Consider the following 22,157-nt stretch of genomic DNA (forward strand, 5'->3'; position numbering starts at 1 on the left):
TATGTTTTGTAAACCGCCTGTATGAGTTATTCTTACGTGTTCGGTTGATTAATAATTAATAACGAGGCAAGGACGGCAATGATGTGTTTTCTTATTTGTTCTTCTAACAGAGACTCGTGTTTTTGGAAGACATTGCTCTGGTTAAATCTCAAACATGTCCAATCCGAAAATGGTCATTCAACAACCGAATTCTATATCTGCAGTCAGTAGCAAATCTAATTCTCATAGGCTAGCGCGATGTGATAGAAACTAAAACCTGAGAGAGACCCGAGCAAGGAAAAATACTTCCTCGTCCAAGCTGGAGAGGAATTTACCGTCAGCCCGACTATTAATAGATGCAGTTGGAGATTCCATTTCCATTGCTCAACTGCCATATTAGTTATTAAACTTAAAAGACGTGAATCACGTCTGCTGAAAACTTTTTTTTTAAAGATTTTATTTATTTATTTGACAGAGAGAGAGAGAGCACAAGTAGGCAGAGTGGCAGGCAGAGGGAGAGGGAGAAGCAGACTCCCTGCTGAGCAGGGAGCCCAATGCTGGGCTTGATCCCAGGACCCCAGGATCATGACCTGAGCCGAAGGCAGACGCTTAACCGAACTGAGCCACCCAGAAGCCCCAACATCTGCTGAAAACTTACATATGATGTTAACACAGAAATTTGAGTAATTTCAGCAGCATTTATCCATCTTTCATTCCCTGCTGAATTTCTCAGTGTAACGAACTAAAGGGAAGCCATGGGAAGCAGAATGTTTGCTGTTGTTCTCAGATGACACATTATTCTTTAAAGAGACAAAATGTGCTGGGAAACAACAGAACGCTTCATTCATCACCCAAGTATGAGCAAGTGCAAGACCGTAAGAGGCGGCCGTGGGACCAGGAAACCGGGAAGAGGAGCTGGACGGGGTTGTCTTTCTGGAGGGTGTCTCTGTGAAGGGAGGCCACACACATGGACTTCCCAAGAGTGCTGAGGAGGAGGGAAATCTGGAGCAAAGTCCCCGGGTGGGAAAAGCAGGGGTGAGAAGCCATTGTTGTCTTCCCATATCTGCAGGGCTGTAAGGTAGAGGAGGAATGAGGCACATCTCTGTTCAGCTGGAGGAAAGTCTCAGGACTAGCTTCAGATCACCGTAGGGAATAATTACGTGATAGAGGTATAAATAAATACAAGAATATTGCTTCACAAACTCGTAGCAAGATTAGAATTCAGAACAGACAAGCCAGACTTGACAACCATTTGTCAGGAATACGGAAGGCCAGGATTCCTGGGTGTAATGGGGCTATCTGGAGCTGGACATCCAATTCTGAAAGTGAATGATGCCAAGCACAGAGCTGTAACACCCGCTACACAAAACCACACACGAATGACGCTTCCCAGCCCTTGCGCTTCCCCGTCTGTTTTCAGTACCTCCTATCTTCCATTCGTCTAATTGAGCTGATGATGAAACAGGAAGATCTGAACCCTAAGAAAACTCTTTTGGAGTTTGGCCTTGGAGGAAAATGATTGTGTTTGACCACATTTACCTTCTAGAAAGTACAGGGTGAAGGGAACCCTCATCATAGACCCCCTCGACCTCCTGTTAGGTCTTCCTCTAAAGCAGAGCTTGGTGAAGTACAGCCCCATGGTTCAAATCCAGCTACCGCCTGTTTTTGTAGATAGAGTTTCCGGGCACATTTATTTATTTGCTTCTTGTCTGTGGCTGTTTTTGAATGGTAGCAGTGGAGCCAAGAGGTTGGACCAGACCCTGTGTGATCTGCAAACCTGAAAATATTAACTCTCTGACTCTTCTCAGAAAAAGTTTGCCAGCCCCAGCTCTGGAACGTCATAAAGGACATTTCAGACTCTCTCTTTTCTAGACTTAGATCTGTGGCGAGGGAAGGCCAGCTTTAGCAGCACCACCAAGTTACTTTGCTCAGGCAGGTGACACATCTAAGAGCAAGCGGTCGCGTATGGGAATGGCTACTTTGAATTGATAGCTCTCCTCATGGAGGGAAAAATATGTTCTAGAAAGAATAGTATATGAGCTAAAATTGCAATTCCTTTGTGACAGAAACTTGGCTTAGGCTTCTCCTGAGGTCACTTAGTAGGTGTTAGTGATTTTCAGGTCAGTCTGTCTTAGTCGATGAATGCAGTAAGTGGGCTTTGGGATGCAGAGCTAGCTAGGGAAAGAGGCTTGGGGCCTCCCTCCTCCCCCCACTCCAGGACGCGGTATGTCCTCTTAATTCTGCTCTTTGCACTGCTACTTCCTCTTCCCATTTGAAAGTGAAACTTAAAGGGAATATTTAGATTAAGTAGGAGTAATGAAAAAAAAATTGTCCATTTTAAAGCAAGCATTAAATAAAAACATGTGCATGCACACAGCACACAAATCCAACTACGCTTACGAAACCACCGCAAAGGGTCAGACGAGGGCTTTTTCTAAGTGAAAAATAACAGTAGAGAATGTTCTGAGCAGCAAGCTGGGAATTTTCTTAAGGGAATTCTAAAAGGCACATTAGAGGTGTGGCTTCCTCAGCTCTTAAGTGCCCAGCATGGGCTCTCCTGCTCAGGGATGGGTCCAGATGCCTTGCTTTCAAGCCTTGGGCTCGTCCCTGCGACCCAGGCAGGCTGGTTCGCTCAGTGGCAAGAGCCCACAGCTGCTCGCCAGGCCACACACAGCTTGTGAGCAGAAGGCAGAGGGGTGTATTGCTCCTAGTGTTCGGAGGAAGGAAGCAATTCATTCTACTGGGGTCCGGTCCAGATTTAATTCAGATTCAAGCCATAGTTATATTTGTTAAGGGTCTGCCATGTGTCAGGTGCTTGGGCCAGGAATTCTGCCATCTCATTGATTCCTCCCGAGTCATAAGTCCTTGTTTCACGAAAAAAAGAGACTCAACATGATCAAGAAGTTGCCTTGGTGGTGGTAGCGAAACCAGAGTTCTAATCCAGGCCTTGTGACTCCAAGGCCATGATCACTGACGGGTGCGATGGAAGTTTGATTGCTTATTGTTCTATAGTCAAAATGGCCTGTGGGTATTGTTTTTTGTTTTTGCTTTTCTTTCTTTCTTTCTTTCTTTCTTTCTTTCTTTCTTTCTTTCTTTCTTTTTTTTTTTTTTTTACTTCTTTTACTTTTCAAATCCTTCCTGACATGAGATATTGGTTCAAATAGTTCTTCTGAGAACCTGACATGTTTCTGTAACTTGAAAAAAAAAGCAAGCAGTAGGCTCCCCTCATTGGTGAGATCAAGCCACTAATCTTTATAGGCAGATTATTTTTCTTCCTTCCACTGCTTCTCATTTGTTCCCAGCAGCAAAAGGGAGGAGATGAATGACACAGAGAACAATTCCAGCCCGAGGTAGCATTGTGGCTAGCTCAGACAGGAGCAGCCTGGAAACCTCAGCCCCCTCCATGCACTCCATCCCTGTCGCCCAAATCCATTTCTCTCCCAAGTACCCTGTATAGAGTGGCTGAGCTTCCTTTTGCCTCCAATATCTTTGCTTCATTTTCCCCGCTCCTTTAGCTCCTTTAGGTACTGATTGTTGTATGTTGATGCTTGGGGCAGATTCCAGATCCACCCTTGCTCCTGGAGGTCCCCCCCCACCCAGAAGAGCTCTTTGATCTCCTTGCACTTCATTTCCAGGCTTGCCTGCAGTTCTGCAAGAGCCAGACCTGTGGAAGTCTTCACACAGCAAAGGCTGGCAGGCTGGCTTAGGAACTAGATGTACTTTCCCATGGCAGGTGTCGCCAGGGGGAGGGTCGGGGGAGGGTCGGGGGTGTGTGGGGGTTGCTGGGACTATCTTTGTTTTAAGAAGAAAACACAGGTTTAATGGCCTTTTTCTGGTGTCTTAGCGATTGCTCCCTTGTTTCAAATTTTTACTGTCATCATTTGCTTTGTTTTTTTGCAGGGGGTAGGGTGGCTATTTCTGTTGTTTTTTTCCTAATGCTCATTGGTAACCAACTTAAATGTGTGTGTTAGAGAGAGCCTTAAGACAATTGTGCGTTAGAGGCTGATTTTTTCAAAGCATGGATAATAATAGAAAGTTTAAAAGAACATTTAAACCACTTGGGGTGGGGGGTAGGCAGGCACTGCCCCATAGAACCCAGAGGCTTTCTGCAGAGAAACGCTTGCAACAAAGATCCTTGTTCCCCGTTCTGGACTAGAAATCTTTCATTTCCTTGCAAATTATGCATCTTTTCCAGAATTTTGTTCAGTAAGAATGGATGGAGACATGATCCTTACAGATAGCTGTAAACAAACCCAGAAAGGGTCACCTGTACCCCTGAATTAGGATATGGACAATGACCCAGAGGAGAGGAATGCAGAAACACAGACAGGAATGGAAGAAACCTGATTTTTGGAGTGTGGCATATTGTGGGACTGTGTGAGGCAAAGTCACCAGGCTCAGCACCTGGCACTTGTTGGCGACTTGTTCTTTTACACTCAAAGTGAAGTATCACATTTCCACTTGCTTGGTAATAAGGAATATTGGAGTCCTTTCCCCAGAGAACTCCAGGCTGGCGATTTCTCTGCTTTCTGACTTGTGTTCCTGTAGTACGTCTCTACCCTGAGTGGCTTTATGATGTCCTCTGATTATTTCATGTGTAAAGTCATCTCCCCGAAGGACTCACATATTCTTCAGGGCAGTGAGTACTTCTGATTCATTCTTGGCAACTGTGGCTCTAGTATTTTATTTTATTTTTTTAAAAGATTTTTATTTATTTATTTGACAGAGAGACAGCGAGAGAGGGAACACAAGCAGGGGGAGTGGGAGAGGGAGAAGCAGGCTTCCCGCTGAGCGGGGAACCCAATGCAGGGCTCGATCCCATGACCCTGGGACCACGACCTGAGCCGAAGGCAGACGCTTAACGACCGAGCCCCCCAGGTGCCCCTGTGGCTCAGCTATTTTATCAAATATGCTTTAGTTAAATAAGTGAATGAACAAAAGAACAAACAGCCCCTCCTGGCCCAGGTGCAATCACAGAGCATAGGGGAATGAACCCTTTCTGAGAAGCTGTAACAACACCTAAGGCTCACGACTCCACCTTGCCGTGATGCTTCTCAGCTGTGCAGGGCGTTCAAATGAATTATAGAAGGACAGCTCAACCAGCACGTAAAAAGCCCAATATGGGGACGATTACTCAGCCTTTGTCATTAGAGAGTGAGTCATGTGGACCTGAGCAGAGTACAAAACAGAAGGCATGTGAGTTGTGTGAGGACTGTGCCCAGAGGAGTGAAGTCTTGTCAGCCCTGCCTCGCTTTACCTCCACATCACCTTGCTGGGAATGACAGATTGTGAGGGTGTACGTAGAACGAGAAAAACTGCACCCTGAGACGTAGCATTAGACTGAACTGTGAGAAGCTGTTGAAGATGTAGCAAGCTGCCAACCACGCATGCCAAGGGTTTTGGGAATGTTGGACCTGCGGGCTCACACTCTCACCCACCCACTGTTTTCTGCTCACCAGTTCGCTGTGGAACAAAGTCAGAATTGAAAGGTGGTAGTAAACTGAGAGCAGTCTTCGGTCAAACCTTCATCAGCTTTTAAACCTGGTTTTCAAGCAATGACCTTTGCCACCAACCCCATTTTGGAGTTTTCTATTTCCCACGTCCTTCCACCAGCCCTTCTCTGGGCTTAACTGTCTGTGACAATCACTCATGTCACCTTTCCCGCCCCACCCCACCCCAGAAGTGCCCCATCATCCCCTCAAGTCTCCTGGCGTTCTGTGAGGCAGACAACCAGTCAGATGGGCAAACCCATCCTCATTCAGTGAGTTCTTCGGTGGTAACTAGCTCTTCAACGCCTCTTCCTCATCCAGGTTTCAGGGCAGCCTTGGAAACTGGGAAGGGCTGTGGAGATGTCAGGCATTGACATGATTCTTGACTCTGCCCTGCCCTGCACTGGTAGGTCTGAAGGACTGATCTGAGAAGGCAACAAAACTCGAAAATTGAAATAGGTCAGAAGCAAAACTGGCAGTGGAGGCGAAGGATAGAAGCAGTGGTTTGGCTACCAGACTGTTGGAAGGGAAGTGGTATTAGTCACTTCAGAAGTATTCCTATATGTGAAGAGAGGGCCCCTGAACATGAGTAAGCAATAGTCCCCAGCTAGGAGATTAGAAAAACAGAACTCAGGCCTGAGAGGAGGACCTTACTCATGATATCTCTAGAAAGGAAAAACCAGACACACTCAATTCACTGTTGTTTATATTTTCACATAGAGAGATTTTAAACCAGATCCAGTGTTCTGTCCTTTCTTCTGTATGCCCTGCTCAGCCTTCAATATTCAGTGAGGGTATACATTAACCATGTATAGATCTAGTTCTATATAACCTGATAAAGATGCTGATATACGTAATTCTTCCATCCATGAATTTTTGTTCAGTACATGTCCATATGTTTAAAATACAGAGACACTGGCCACCAAGACAGACGGTTGTCTGATACATACTAGGTATTCAAAAGAGATTTATTGGATTGAATGAAGAAAAGGTTGGTGGGTATTGCTTTATGAAATCCTTTTTAGTCCAAATCAATTTCTCATAGTTCAGTAATACAGGTCAGATTCATCTCTGACTGACCATTAAACTACCTATAAAAAAATAGAATGGAGGGGCGCCTGGGTGGCTCAGTCAGTTAAGCATCTGCCTTCAGCTCAGGTCATGATCCCAGGGTCCTGGGATTGAGCCCCACATCCTGCTCCCTGCTCAGTGGCGGGGAGTCTGCTTCTCCCTCTCCCTCTCGCCCTGCTCATTCTCTCTCTTGCTCAGTCTCTCGCTCTCCCTCTCAAACGAATAAATAAGATCTTTTTAAAAAATGGAATGGATTGCTAGCCCTGTGATTTAAGATATTTAGTTTCCATAGTTAGGACCATTCTTGGGATAACATCCTATAATAAGAATTATAAAACCTCCCAAATTTCAATACAACTCATCAGTTCTGCTGAGACTATTTAAAAAAAAATTTTTAAGTCCCTGGCGGGGGGTGGGGGGGGGTGGGAAATGGCTCGTTGGTATCATGAAGACATAGGCAGAAGAAATAGATTGCCAAGGTTTGGTTGTTAGGGTAAAGCCCCGGTGTCAGACGTAATTTATATGTAGGGAGTTGTGAATTATGAAGTACTTCCATGTCCATGATCTCATAACTGCTCACCCTACCCTGTCAAATATGCTGAGCTGGTCCTATTTTTTTTTAAAGATTTTATTTATTTGACGCAGAGAGAGAGAGAGAGAAAGCACAAGCCAGGGGAATGGCAGAGGGAGGGGGAGAAGCAGGGAGCCCGATGTGGGGCTCGATCCCAGGACCCTGGGATCATGACCAGAGCCGAAGGCAGACGCCTAACCAACTGAGCCACCCAGGCGCCCCAAGCTGGTCCCCTATTTAACCAGCGAGAAACACTGAGACCCAGAGAGTTGAGATAACTGGCGGGAGACCATCCCATAATGATACTATCACCATCGTCACTCCGATAGGTGTTTGATGATGTCACTGGAAGCGTATTTCACAGTCTCTCAGAGAACTGAATTTCCTGGGGTTCAGGAAATCAGTTAACCCCAGCGAGAGTAGACATGGTGTACAAAGGTATCCTAATGTTGTATATTGTTTAAAAATCATCCGCTTGGCTTGGGATTATTTGAATGGCTAGGAGGAGAGCCATGGGGATAGAAATCAACCAGTTTAGATGTTCTGTTCCCTAACTCAAAAATAAAAGAGGTGTTATTTTAAAATCTTCTGCTTGAAAGAGGTGTTAAACTCTTCTGCTTGTTAACTTAATTGGAGTTCCTGTGGCTTGAAGTTGTGTTGGGCAAGCCAGACCTTGGCATGTTTAGTCCAGTAGGGATATTATAATGCATGTGGCAAGTTATCAAATATTTAAGAGGACCTTTTGACTATTACATACGCATTTCCAAGTCACAGTGTAGATTCAAATTCAGTTTGACAACTATCTTTGGATGCCTATAAGCTGAGAACTGTTTATTAGTTAAAAATCAAATATGATAAAATAAGGAACTACTGATAAAATATAAAGTTCTGGAAAATAGAGAAACATCTTCACAACTATGAGACTTTTCCCGCTCTACAAAACCTTTGATTAAACCCACAATGACAATGTAAATGCTGCTTTGTATTTACTTTTATCTTTTGCCCAGTTATTTCATTATGACTCAACCATAGATTTTCTACTTTCCTGTTACCAGCTGTTGTGAGTTAAATAAGTTGCCTAGGCTAGTCTGGTACTGTAATCACAATCTATAACATTTTTCTGTGGGATAAATTACGCTATGCTCCCCAAAACCAATGTAAAATATGTAGAGATCAGGGGAAAAAATGCAACTTGGGAACTCTTCAAGCCCATTGCTGAATGGACCAAACTATCTCTGTGCAATGCATTGTGTTTTCCAAGAGCCGCCGTACGCAACTATTAAGAACGATAATGAGGTGAATTATCTCCAGCTCATTCTCCCTTCTCACACTTTTTGTATATAGTACTTCACTGTTCATCAATTATGTCTAATTTTTAAAGCACTTTTACAAAGCCGTTTAACGTGGACAGTGTAAAACTTTGAGGATCTTAATTGTTGTGCTTGATCATTTCTCCATTAAAAATGTATTATATTAAAATGTCTTTCTTTTGGCCTTGTTTAACACAGATTTTTGTAAATTTTCCCCTCAGTAATTTTTTATTATAAAGTAATATATGGTCACTATAGAAAATATGAAAAATTGAAAAACCATAAGGAATAAATAAAACACCCAGAATCCCATTAGTGATGAAAGACCATTGTTAACAGCTTTGTGCATTTCCTGGGCATTTTCAGCATAGTTGAGATGGATATACATGCACATTTTGAAATCACCACCACAATACAATTTCAGTAAGGCAAAAGAAATGATAAATTCTGATACAATGAAACCTCTGGCAAATTCTCTGAGCATCTTTTTCTTCTATATTTTTAAATCTATTATATAAATATCATCTTATTTGGGATTTCCTTAAACCTTCTCAGCATGAAAGTGGAAAAAAGTCCTCCTCTGGCTTTTAAAGCTTCATCAAATATGTTACTTAGACTAGAAAGACTTTACAGTGACCAGACAGAAGGTTGTGAGGACTGACACTCTTGTAAGACATCCTGTCTCCTTCCTCTTCCATCGGACGTATGGGAACAAGAGAAGCAAAGAGACCCTGTCAAGTCATCCAAGACTTTCGTGGTCTCATCCCTGTCATCCATGGTCATACAGCCACCCATTGCTTTCCCATGTAAAATGGAAATGCAGTAACACACATACACACATCACAGTGGTCAGTCCAACGAGATACACATATATCTATATAAAATCCGCCTCTGGGTGGCTCAGTTATTTAAGTGGCCAGCTCTTGATTTTGGCTCAGGTCATGATCTCAGGGTTCTGGGATCCAGCCAGTCAACGCTCTCTCCCTCCCTCCCTCCCCCTCTCTCTAAAATAAATAAGTAAATCTTTTTAAAAAATTTAAAAATAGGGACACCTGGGTGGCTCAGTCAGTTAAACGTCTGCCTTCGGCTCAGGTCCTGATCCCGGGGTCCTGGGATCGAGTCCCGCATCGGGCTCCCTGCTCAGCGGGAAACCTGCTTCTCCCTCTGCCTACCGCTCCCCCTGCTTGTGCTCTCTCCCTCCCTTCCTCTCTCTCTCTCTCTGACAAATAAATAAATAAGATCTTTAAAAAAATTAAAAATTGAAAATAAAATCCACCACTCCCCACCCTATAGATGAATGAATAAATAAATACATATATTTGCATAAACAAATAATAATTCTAAGTATTGATGAATTTACTAAGAAGTAAAGAAAGCAAGGTGATGTGATCGAATTTAATGGTGGGCACTTAAGCTAATCTGGTTCTAGGACAGGCTTTTCTGAAGGGATGACCATTGAGTTGTAATCCCAATGGTAAAAGGGAGACAAAGATGCAAACATCTGGAGGGAAGGGAGATGGGACAGCAGGTGGGACAGCCCTGAAGTGAATGAGAAGTGGGCCAGTTGGAGAGAACTCGGGGGAGTGTGGCTGGGAGAGGCTGGGAGAGGCAGGGACAATGAGAATGGAGCTGGCACTGTGTTTTAATAACACTGGGAAACTTTGGGACGGTTCACACCAAGGAGTAGCGTGATAGGATTTCTGCTTCAAAACAAGGTGTTCTGTGGAAAATGGGGCAAGGATAAAAGCACAGACAATTTCGGAAGCCAAGGGGAGAGATTTACAAGAGCCCAGCTACTCTGGCAAACATTCATATGTAGTTGAGAAGACAACAAATTAAAACAATTATGAATTTTCTTAGGCAATTTCAAAAGTGTCTAAGTGGATTTGGGAAAATCTGGAGAAACTTGTTTTAATATTGTGTCTTAATCAGCAATACAGATTTGCCCAGGCTTGTGGGAAAAGAGAGGTGTACAACCCCATAATGAGGCGGGTAAGCTATGGCCCTGCCCCGTAAAATGAAGGGGATTCCAAGACTTAGAGGAGGCAGATTGTTTTTATTTTCAGTTCAGATAAATTGGGGCGTTCTTAAGAAAAAGAACAACTGGGGACAACTGGGGGCACCTGGGTGGCTCAGTCAGTTAAACGTCTGCCTTTGGCTCAGGTCGTGATCTCGGGGTCCTGGAAATGAGCCCGCGGGTCCTGTCGGGGCTCTCTTCTCAGTGGGGAGCCTGCTTCTCCTTCTCCCTCAGCCTGCTACTCCCCCTACTTGTGCTCTCTCTTTCATATAAATAAATAAAATCTTTAAAACAAACACACACACGCAAAAAGAAAGAAAAAGAACAAGCAGACTATGGATCAGCCCTAGATGCCCAAGGATAATGTGCAGATAACTTCCCATAAAATCTGTCACTAAAAGCTAGGGCAACGTGACATGGATGAATCTCAAAATAGTAGGCTGTGAAATAAGCCTTACACAAAAGGGCAATACTATGTAATCCCATTAATAAGAGATTCTAAAGTAGGCAAAACTATTCTAAGTGAAGACAAATCATTTGTAGTGGTTTATGGTTTTGTGGGGGGCGGGATCCTCTGAGAAGAGTTATGAGGGGGGGCCCCCTAGGGATGATGTATGTAGATGGGGATAGGAGTGGAGGTGTGTGAATTTGTTGGAACTCTGAAACGCTACACTTACGATTGATTACCTCACAGTTTGTAGATGCTACCTCAACAACAGCTGTAAATTACTCTTGAGCTGTGATCACGGTATGCCAGGCTGAAATGTACTGACCTTTATACCTTAGCTTTAAAATGCATCAGAAAGGGGCGCCTGGGTGGCTCAGTCGTTAAGCGTCTGCCTTCGGCTCAGGTCATGATCTCAGGGTCCTGGGATCGAGTCCCACATCGGGCTCCCTGCTCAGCGGGAAGCCTGCTTCTCCCTCTCCCACTCCCTCTGCTTGTGTTCCCTCTCTCGCTGTCTCTCTCTCTGTCAAATAAATAAATAAAATCTTAAAATGCATCAAAAAAATAAGATGGATAGAGACGTGATAAAAGGAACACAAAGCTAATCTAAGGATATTCATGGTATAGTTCTTTCAGCTTCTCTACACATTTATGAATCTTCATAACAAAATCTGAGGACGAAAAGCTAGGTACTTTGTAGGGCCTGTGTCCCAGGGACTGCTACTCTTGATTCAGTAGAATTTGTCTTCAGATTTGTAACAGGTAGAGCAAATGACTAGCGTTTTGTATGGAGCTTGATACACTTTTAATTGTCTTGTCTTCAAATGGATAGCCCTAAAGTGATAGTACATTTCTCTCTATGTAAATGGCTTAAACACCTAATCCTCAATGCGTATTTTAATGAAATAATTCGATACGTTCCTTTTTCTTTCTTTCCTTTTCTGATAAATTTTCTTTCTTTCCTTTTCTACAGACAGTAACTCTGTTTAATGCCCAATATTTGAGGAAAGCTGTTTGCAGATCCAAACACTCCCAGTTCAGATAATACCATAGAGCAAGTATATATATCCACAGAGGTCCCCTAATATCTGTGCAGGTGTATTTTGTATTACTGTTGCATTTCTTACTAGTTAATTTTAACAAAAGAAGGTTGAGAGCTTTTGTGTTTATTCAGTCTTTAAAACAATTCTGGGAGGTCAATATTATTTTCACCCCATCTACTACTTGAGGAAAGCACACGGTAGAGAGCTTAGAGAAGTCATTCGGGGTCACATACTGAGGAAGGGAGAAACAAAAGCTTTCTCCTGGAGGAATTAAAAAGCTCTTGCCCTTTGCAGTTTTGTCTCCAACCTGTCTAACTAGTTTGTGGTTTTCTTAAAAATAACAATTTTACTAATGCAGTGGTCTCACATTTAAATCTTCTCATTGCTTTATATTCATAATGTGAGACACGTGGTATAAATATGGGATGGAGATGATACTTTGTTGAATCAAGAAGCCTCGGTGAAATCATTCTGATCCTCACTCTGGATTTCAGTTAACACAGGGTCATCTCCTCTGTGGCAGACGGCGGGAGAAAGCCTCAGAAGAAACGACTTTGTATTCATTTCTTTTGAGACTTTAGTAATTAACCCTGGAATAGAATTCAAGATGGATTTGCCTTAAACCGAATCACACAGAATATCAACTGCTTTCTTGTTCTCAAGAATGCACATGTTGGACAGTTTAGCATTTAGGGCTTATTTTATTTTATTTTATTTTATTTGACAGAGAGCACAAGCAGGGGGAGAGGCAGAGGGAGAGAGAGAAGCAGACTCCCTACCGAGCAAGGAGCCCGACGGAGGGCTCCATCCCAGGACCCTCGGATCATGACCAGAGCCTAAGGCAGACGCTTAACCGACTGAGCCACCCAGGCGTCCCGAGGATTTAGGGCTTTTTGCAGTTGTTTGCCATATTAAAAAAAATGAATGACATTTTGCATGAAGCCTTTTAAAACACATTTGTTTGTTTACACAAGTTGTGCAGTTGCTTCCCAAAACGTTTTTTGAATTAATCTTCACATCGATAATGTGTCATGTTGCTATTATTGTCTTCCAAATGTGGCGTCTCTTTTTTTGACTATAAAAGTAGTCCATACTAGGGGCGCCTGGGTGTCTCAGTCGTTAAGCGTCTGCCTTCGGCTCGGGTCATGATCCCAGGGTCCTGGGATCGAGCCCCGCATCGGGCTCCCTGCTCCGCGGGGAGCCTGCTTCTCCCTCTCCCGCTCCCCCTGCTTGTGTTCCCTCTCTCGCTGTGGCTCTCTCTGTCAAATAAATAAAATCTTAAAAAAAAAAAAAATTTGTCCATACTAATTGTAAACAATGAAGGGTCATGATAGGTATTCATCAAATAAATATTTTAGGAGCTCATTTAGCATTTTTTGGATGAATGAATGAAAGCACAACTACAGTTTTTTTGAAATTTTTTTTTTCTATAATGTAACAGGCTAAACTTAAAGGGCATGTTTTCCTTTTTTTTAAAGATTTCTTATTTATTTGACAGAGAGAGAGACAGCGAGAGAGGGAACACAAGCAGGGGGAGTGGGAGAGGGAGAAGCAGGCTTCCCGCCAAGCAGGGACCCCGACATGCGGCTGGATCCCAGGACCCTGGGATCATGACCCGAGCCAAAGGCAGACACCCAAGGACTGAGCCACCCAGGCACCCCTAAATGGCATGTTTTCCTTTTTTACTGACAAAAGTTTCTTTGTCGTTGATTTAGTAATAAAAATTCTTTGGTTCAGCTGAGAGAAATTTACAAGCTGATATCCTTTATCATTTAAAATGAAAGCAACTGGGGGCACCTGGGTGGCTCAGTCAGTTAAGCAGCTGCCTTTGGCTCAGGTCAGGATCTCAGGGATTGAGCTCCTCATCGGGCTCTATGCTCAGTGGGGAGTCTGCTTCTCCCTCTTCTCTCCCCCACCCCCGTTCTCTCTCTTTCTCTCTCTCTCTCAAGTACATAAATAAAATCTTTAAAAAAAAAATTCTTTAAGATGAAAGCAGCTGTTAACAGTTTTCATTTCTCTGTATACTGAAGAAACCCTTCTGAGGGGTGCTCCAGCCCTAGGTTCTAGGACACTGTTCACCTGGCTGGGATGAAGGGCGTGATCAATCCTCTGCAACCTAGATGACAGCCAATCAGTTAGGCTGAAACTTAGAGACCATAGTCTGCCAGCTAGTAAAACAGCTTTTGTTTCAACATGTGCCTGCCAAAAGGTCGCGGGTTATTGACACAACCTTGTACCCACATCGGTGGTAGCATCTTTGAAGGCCGTGAAATTGGGAAATCAGTCTGGCCCCATCTGCCCGCTTTGCCGCCAGCTGTGTGCAGATGTTCCAAATCGAGGTTGCAGTCGAAGTAGCCCATACCCCTGAGTGAGAGCCGCCCAAAGGTGTTGGGTCAATCCAGTGTTATGGTTGGAAGAATTATGGAATCATTCTGCCCCTGGAGCAGATGGGGGCTCAGTATTGTCGGACTGTTGCAGTTCCCATGTGAGAGTTCTCTCTACCACCAGATCTGAATGTGACCACAGAAGAGGAGAAGAGGGAAATCCCTGTAGAGTTAAAGAGGATGTGGTGATTGCTTCACATTTACCGTTCGTGTAAATGCTCCTGGTTGATTAGGTGGTGTCTGAACTTGCGCTTGCCGCTGTGGCCCTGAGATGCAAGGGCAGAGGGTCAGACGATGCTCTTCAGAGCAGTTCCCATGCGGAGGGAACAAAGAAGCCTATAAAATATAGATGTAAATTTAGAAAGAGTTTCTGAGGAAAGTACCTGCATATTGACTTTGGCCTTGTTTTAGTGTTCAACCACCTGGCCACTGATTGCAATCACGCCTTTGCACATGTGGTAGAAGCTGGCTCGTTCGGGATCTAACCTCCAAAGCCAGAGGCCATATTTCTTCACTCTTATGGTAATTTTGGTTCAAAGTGTAGTCCCTTAACAAGCTCCCTGCTTCAAAAGCCCCAACCTCTTTGTTTTGGTATGCTTGCTTAAACATGTCTTTCAAAGAGCTGGGTTTGTAAATAGGACTTTATTCTGATCTCCTTTGCTTTTAAGTATAGACTGTCAAGTGATTTCCATAGGCTAACTTCATCCCCTAATTTAAACTATTTCTTGTATTAAGTGAAAACATTTGGGAGTTAAGTGTGCCAAGGCTGTGTCCTGCCAAAGAGGCAAAGCAATCACACCTCCACCTGTACTCGGTGGTGTTTGTGGACAAACAGAAGGACACGTCGGTTTCTTAGTAGCTGAGTGTGTTTTTAAATGTATGTTTCCATTTCATTATTTTCCAGATCTATAATTAGTCCTTTGATTTATTCTTTGATGCATTAGCTTAGAAGAATATTTTTAATCTCTGGCCAGTTGGATTTTAATTGACCCTCCTGCCATTGATTTTAAGTTGTACAGCGTTGTGGTCAGAAAATACGGGCTAGTGTATGTTATGTTTGTAAATATCCTTTGGACACACAGTAATGTGATATTCTATCTTTTTTGTAAAGTAAAAAGTTCATTATGTAGTTATTCAGTTGTAATTATATCATTTAAATACCTTATGATACACATTTTTATGGTCTACCAAAGCTCTGAAAGACTATTTTGTCTTGGGGTGTTTGGATGGTGCAGTCGGTTAAGCGTCTGACTCTTGGTTTTGGCTCAGATTGTGATCTCGGGGTCTTGGGATTGAGCCCCGTGTTGGGCTCTGCTTGAGACTCTCTCTCCCTCTGCCCCTCCGCTCCAGGCGCTTGCACTCACGCTCTCTCTCAATAAATAAATAAACCTTAAAAGAGAAAAAGACTGTGTTGTCTTAAGGATTTTCCTAGAATTTTCCCCTATTTCCCCTGGAATTTTTAACATTTTAAAATGACTCTCTGCATTATAGGGATGAGCTGTCTCTTATTATGAACTATACTTTATATACATAGACAAACATTTTCTTGTCCCATTGGTCTTGAGTGACCTTTTATCGGAATTAATATTGTAAGTCACTGAAACTCGCAAAGTTAGTTGAAATGTGTGAACCTTTTATTTTAGTTTTGCTACTTGGCATTTCATGTGATATGTTTCTTCTTTTTTTTTTTTCTTTTTTGCAGTTTGCCAAGGCACAAGTAACCGACTCACCCAGTTGGGCACTTTTGAAGACCACTTTCTGAGCCTTCAGAGGATGTTCAATAACTGTGAGGTGGTCCTTGGGAATTTGGAAATTACCTACATGCAAAGGAATTATGACCTTTCCTTCTTAAAAGTTAGTTCCATCAGTTTGATTGTCTTACCCAAATATGATAGAAGGAAATATAAGTAGATAAAGACCTTAGTATATTTCTTTTGCTATGCCAGTTACAAGTCCTGGGGAACTACAGATGCAAGTTTTATCAGAAAACCACTTCTCCAGCTAGTGTCAAGTTACAGCTATGAAATAATGTCAAAGAGAAACGGGCCAGCCTGGAATTCCACTATCATCATAGACCCTGATATTAAATGTCTAACCATTGCGTTAGCTGTGATATCTTGGTATATTGGCTCTTTAAGGGGAAAAAAAAAAAAAAGGCCTGCTTTGTAGCATTTTCCTGCATACTCCCACTATAGTTGATTTCTAGCTACACCACTTCACACATTTCCCAAATATTTCACAGTAGGCTCTAGTGAGCCAATAGGAGCCAGCTCTGAAGGCTTCCAAGTTTGGTCCTTAGTTGAACTTTGGATTTGATTGGCCTTCTGGGTTTTTCTTTTTCTAATAAGAGAGCATGCAAGACAGATACAAAAGAAATTAATAAAACGTTTTCATTTTCTTCTGAGTATCCCGAACACCACGTGAAATGACAATCACAGCATTCCTAAATAGTGCACGTTGCCCTTTGTTATTGCCAGCAGGCTCAAGGGGCAAAAGTGCAGGAGTCATCGGAAATCCTGTAACCGCCCCCCGCCCCTGCTTTGTCCCCACTGAAGTCATCTACATGCCTTACGTTCATCAGTCACTTGTGTGTGTGCTTCCTTGACCCATTTTCCACCTGGCATTCTTGAGTTCCTCGCAAGAGAAGTAACATGGTCACGTTTTATCTCCTTAGACCATCCAGGAAGTTGCTGGCTACGTACTCATTGCCCTCAACACGGTACAGAGGATCCCTTTGGAAAACCTGCAGATCATCCGAGGAAATGTGCTCTATGAAAATACCCATGCCTTATCCGTCTTATCCAATTACGGCACAAATAAGACCGGATTGCAGGAGCTTCCCTTGAGAAACCTACATGGTGAGAGGCCCGGGTGCGGGGAGGCTCTGGGTGCAGAGGTGGTACTCAGCGAACCCGTCCCTTCTCTTAAGGCCACTCAGAGGACTTCTATTCATCAAATACAAAGGCATTGAGTGTCAGCTACGTGCAAGATACAGTTGGTAGAAGTTACTAAGAACATGGTCAGTGATGGGAAGGGAAGATTTAAACCAGGTACCACTTCTCCTATATTTGTGGGGAAATATCCAGAGAGTTCGTAAGAAATGGTAATGGTTCTGGGAAATAGACGCCAGACAACCCTGGCTGGGATGCAGACTCTCTGTGCCTGGGGAGTGAATCAACTGCCAATCCTATTACCTGGACCTCAGGTACAAGGGACGTACATTAAAAACCACCCCTATTTGGGTGCCTGGGTGGCTCAAGTCGGTTGAGCATCTGCCTTTGGCTCAGGTCATGATACTGGGGTCCTGGGATCAAGCCGCGTGTCGGGCTCCCTGCTCAGCGGGGAGTCTGCTTCTCCCTCTCACCCTCCCTCTGTGTTCTCTCTCTCTCTCTGTCAAATAAATAAATTTTTTAAAAAATCTTAAAAAAAAAAAATCCACCCCTGTTTACACTCCCACCATCTTACCCATAGAGGAATGGTGGCAACGTAATCCTCCTAAGGTCCCAAATTAGTGAAAAAACGGCCAGGAATGACCACCTAACTCTGCTGCCCGAGTCTTTACCCTTCCCACGTGCTGTGCAATTGTGATGGGGAAGCGGGCCCACCAGGAAAGGGGGGGTGACAGCAGAGGGTGTATCAGGGGGCCCCGGGAATGGCAGAACCTGGCAGACGGCAGTGCTGGGATGAGGCGAGGCATCCAGACCCCGGCTCAGAGGCGGCTGGCACAGCCCTCTAGTCGGGCTCCTGGGCTTGGCCATCCTATAAAACTGCCCTAAGACTTCCCACCCACCACTTTAGCTGCTCAGAGCACCCACGCACATGGTCTGCATTTATGCTAATACTAATTTGTGCTATTTACACATTTTGTGAAATGGTACGTACATTCAGCATGCCTCAATCTGCCTGTCTGGCCTCATGCTATCTCATGGTGACAGGCAGATGTGGTTAAGAGCGTGGACCTCGGAGCCAGACTGTCTGGGTGCCAGTCCTGGCTCCATCGCTCACCAGCCAGATGCCCCTGGAGCGGGTTCTGTGTCTCAGCATCCTCCTCCTTAAAAATGTGCCTAACAGTTGTAACACACTTCCTAGCGGTGTTGAGAAAATCAAGGGAATTACTATGGAAAAAGAACTTAGGAGGTATTCCTATTGTTGCTGTTATTTCTGTTGTTGGTATGGGGTTGTATACGTGCAGATTATTTATTGTTATTAAATAACTATTTGATGTGAATTATTCAATATTAATTAAGTACGGTTATGAATAATGACTCAGTGCCCACCACAAAGAATAAAATCATTAAATACGGAAAGTAAAAATAAAAGAATGACTGCTTCCGGACTGATGATCTCTTTCCCTTCTCAGCTACCCAGTCAGGGGCACCCGAATCATCCAGCACCTTTACTGCCTTCTTTTTACTTCTCACGATTGCAGACTGTAGGTGTTCTGTAAGGCCCTTGCCTGTCAGCTCCTAGACCCACTTCATCGTTGCAGACCCACAGCTGCAGTGTTTTGTGCATAGAAGTCATTCAGTAAAACCGTTTCTGTCTACTGTCATAGATGCAACGCTCTCCCTCTGCTCACGCTTGAATTTTTTTTTTAATCATTCCTGATTTTCCAAGTCGTGTCATTTCTTCCTGGGAAACAATCATAGTCTTTCATGCCATTTGCATTCCTGGCATCCACCATCTCTTCATCATACGTAGAGATTCTTCTCAGCCAGCCCCCTTCACTCCCCTGCTACCTTTTCCAGTGAGGAGCTCCAGAAGCAGCTCACAGCATCGCCCCCTTCTCCTGGCCTAGCCAGCCCACACTGGGTGACTGGCACCCCCCTCTGTCCCCTTTGCCCCTTCACACCATCATACAGCTTCCTTCCTTCCCTTACTTCTGAATTCTGATAGTTGCCCCCACCCCCCCGCAAAGTGCTATTGGGAAGTCTTGCTCGCAGGCTGGCCTTGTTTTAGCAGAACTCCAAATGTAAAGAAATGCATACATTGGGCCCCTAGGTGGCTCAGTTGGTTAAGCGACTGCCTTCGGCTCAGGTCATGATCCTGGAGTCCCTGGATCGAGTCCCGCATCGGGCTCCCTGCTCTGCAGGGAGTCTGCTTCTCCCTCTGATCCTCCTCCCTCTCATGCTCTCTCTTTATCATTCTCTCTCTCTCTCAATAAATAAATAAAATCTTTAAAAAAAATGCATACGTACTTTGCGGAAGTTTAAAGACATGGCCTTTCAATAACTGAGGTTCTTTTCACGTGCAGAAATCCTACAAGGAGCTGTGCGATTCAGCAACAACCCAGTCCTCTGCAACGTGGAAACCATCCAGTGGCGGGATATCGTTGACAGCGATTTTATAAGCAATATGTCGATGGACTTCCAGAACCAAGCGGGCAGTTGTAAGTTCCACAAACGTCCCCTCTGCCTATAGCTGCTAGGGTGGGGACAGAGTTGTAGCATGTTGGGGTGGGGGGGGTGACAGAAAGCAGATTAATCCAAACCAAAAATAACTAGTAAACAATTGATCTGCCCGCTGGAAAAGCACTGACTCGAGACAGAGGGAAAGTCTGTTTCTCCTGGTGACAATCAGCGTGCCTGCTAACTGGGCAGATCGCCCCCCGCCCCTGGCCTCTCAGCCCTCGTGTGGCCATTGAGAAGAGCCGTCAGTCCCGGCCCGGGGGCCTCTCCCATGCTGCCTAGACGAGACAAGCCAAACTTTTGTGTGCTTCCAACGGGCTGCTGAGCCACAGAGCGGCGCCAGGCCCTCCGGAAGCACGTAAGCTGACCTCTGGCCTCCTACCTAGAGCCCCAGACAAAGTTGGGCGCAGTGCACAGTGGGGGCGTTTGTCCACACTCCCTTTAGTGCCCATGACCTTGTCCCTTGTCCCTGCCATTCATCGGCAAAGCGGCCCATGCCAGGGGGAAGCTGGCAAGGGGCCAGACTGTAGGTCAGGCCTGCACCACTTGGCCCCTTGGCAGCGCTGTGTGGGAAACTCTGAAGACACATGCTTACAGTTACCAGGCTCCGCTTAGCTTCCCCCTTCCTGATCTCCCTGGTCTTTCAGTCCTTTTAAAATAAGAAGTCATCACCATTTCCTGCTTCTCTGTTTCCCTAAACTGTGCAGTGGATGCATGTTTTTGTGTTGGGGTTTCTTTGGTTTTTGTTTGTTTGTTTGTTTTGCGGAGGGAGGGCTGAATTTAGAGCTCACATGGATCTTCAAAATTGACTAGATCCCCTTTATTGTTACTTCATTGTGTCTTATTTTATTTATTTGTTTGTTTATTGTATTGAAATACCCTTAACATAAAATTTGAACCTTTTTTTTTTTTTTTAAATTTTATTTATTTGACAGAGACACAGCGAGAGAGGGAACACAAGCAGGGGGAGTAGGAGAGGGAGAAGCAGGCCTCCCGCTGAGCAGGGAGCCCGACGCGGGGCTCGATCCCAGGACCCTGGGATCATGACCTGAGCTGAAGGCAGTCGCTTAACCAACTGAGCCACCCAGGCGCCCCAAATTTGAACCATTTTTAAGGGTACAGTTCGGTGGTATTAAGTCCATTCACGCTGTGGTACAATCATCACCACCATCCATCTCTGGAACTCTTTTCATCTTGCAAAACTGAAACTGTGTCTCCGTTAAACAGGAACTCCCCCTCCCCCAGCCCCTGGCACCCACCATGCTACTTTCCGTCTCTACGAGTGTGACTGCTCTAGGGACCTCTTATAAGTGGAGTCACATAGTGTTGTCTTTCTGTGACTGGCTTCTGTCGCCTAACCTCATGTCCTCAGGTTTCATCCACGTTTTAGCACATATCCAAATGTCTTACCTTTATACGGGTGAGGGGTATTCCATTGTGTGCACGAGTTTTGTTTATCCGTTCATCAGTTGATGAGCTCTTGGGTTGCTCCCACCTGTTGACAGTGACGAATAATGCTGCTATGAACTTGGGTGTTGAGCCCCTTTGTTTTATAAATATATTATTCCAACAGATATTCAGCATGGCAAGAAACTGAAACCTTTCATCTACAGTGCAAAATTTTGTATTATCCATGACATTAAGGTTCGCCTTTCCTCAGCTCTCTGATGGACAATGGGGAGGTTAAATTGTGCACGTTTATAACAACAACAAAAAAACTGACACAGGAAGGCTGTGAGACTAGTATGGATTTGCCATCGACTAGGTCGAGCAGCCCAAATGGCACACCTGTCCTCATCACACCAAGACCATGGGAAAGACCCTGAAAGAAAATGTTGGGAAGGAAGGAAGAATCTTGCAATAACAAGATTCACATATGACAAAGCTGTGAACTGCAGACTGATAGGGTACTGGGTTAAGAAGAGACATGTAAGAATAAGTCACAGACATAGTACGAATAAGCCTCGCTAAATTAAATGTCCATAAAGAAATGACATTTCAAGCAAATGAGGGAAGAATAATTTATTATTCAGTAGATCATTCCAGAATGATTGAACTAATAAGGGAAGATATCAAAGTGCCAGAACTATAAGGATTTTTTTTTAAAAAAGAACGCTATTCACCTGCTACCTGCGTTCTCCTCATTAATTACCCGACCAGTGACAAGGTGAGGAACCTGCCACTCTCCTTGTGGTAAGGTAAACCCTGTCCTTGCCCAGAGCTTTTCGGGCAACACATGCCTTCTGAGAACTTGTCTTATTTAATTTTTATCCAAAAAAAAAAAATATCATAAGGTGATTTAAGTATTTTATGGACCATGGATTTGAGATTCAGAAAGGTTACCCAGTGTGTCCCCACGTGATGTTTTTGTTGATGTAGTTTGGAATTTGAAGTTAGATTGGGTGGGTTTACCTAAGGGGAAATTAAAATAAATTAGTTG

At 44.1% G+C, this 22,157-nt stretch overlaps 1 protein-coding gene across 1 annotated transcript in view; it reads left to right on the forward strand.

Moving 5' to 3' along the window:
* The window catches only part of EGFR (epidermal growth factor receptor), a 204,033-nt gene that overhangs the window by 125,613 nt on the left and 56,263 nt on the right, over positions 1 to 22,157 (forward strand). The window contains exons 2-4 of the mRNA XM_035026493.1: positions 16,012 to 16,163; positions 16,984 to 17,167; positions 19,564 to 19,698. Coding sequence (XP_034882384.1) covers positions 16,012 to 16,163; positions 16,984 to 17,167; positions 19,564 to 19,698 — 471 coding nt within the window. The remainder of the gene's footprint in view (positions 1 to 16,011; positions 16,164 to 16,983; positions 17,168 to 19,563; positions 19,699 to 22,157) is intronic.

This window comes from Mirounga leonina, unplaced genomic scaffold (assembly GCF_011800145.1).
Source record: "Mirounga leonina isolate KUSES-001 unplaced genomic scaffold, KU_Mleo_1.0 Mir_199, whole genome shotgun sequence".
NCBI classification, from domain to species: domain Eukaryota; kingdom Metazoa; phylum Chordata; class Mammalia; order Carnivora; family Phocidae; genus Mirounga; species Mirounga leonina.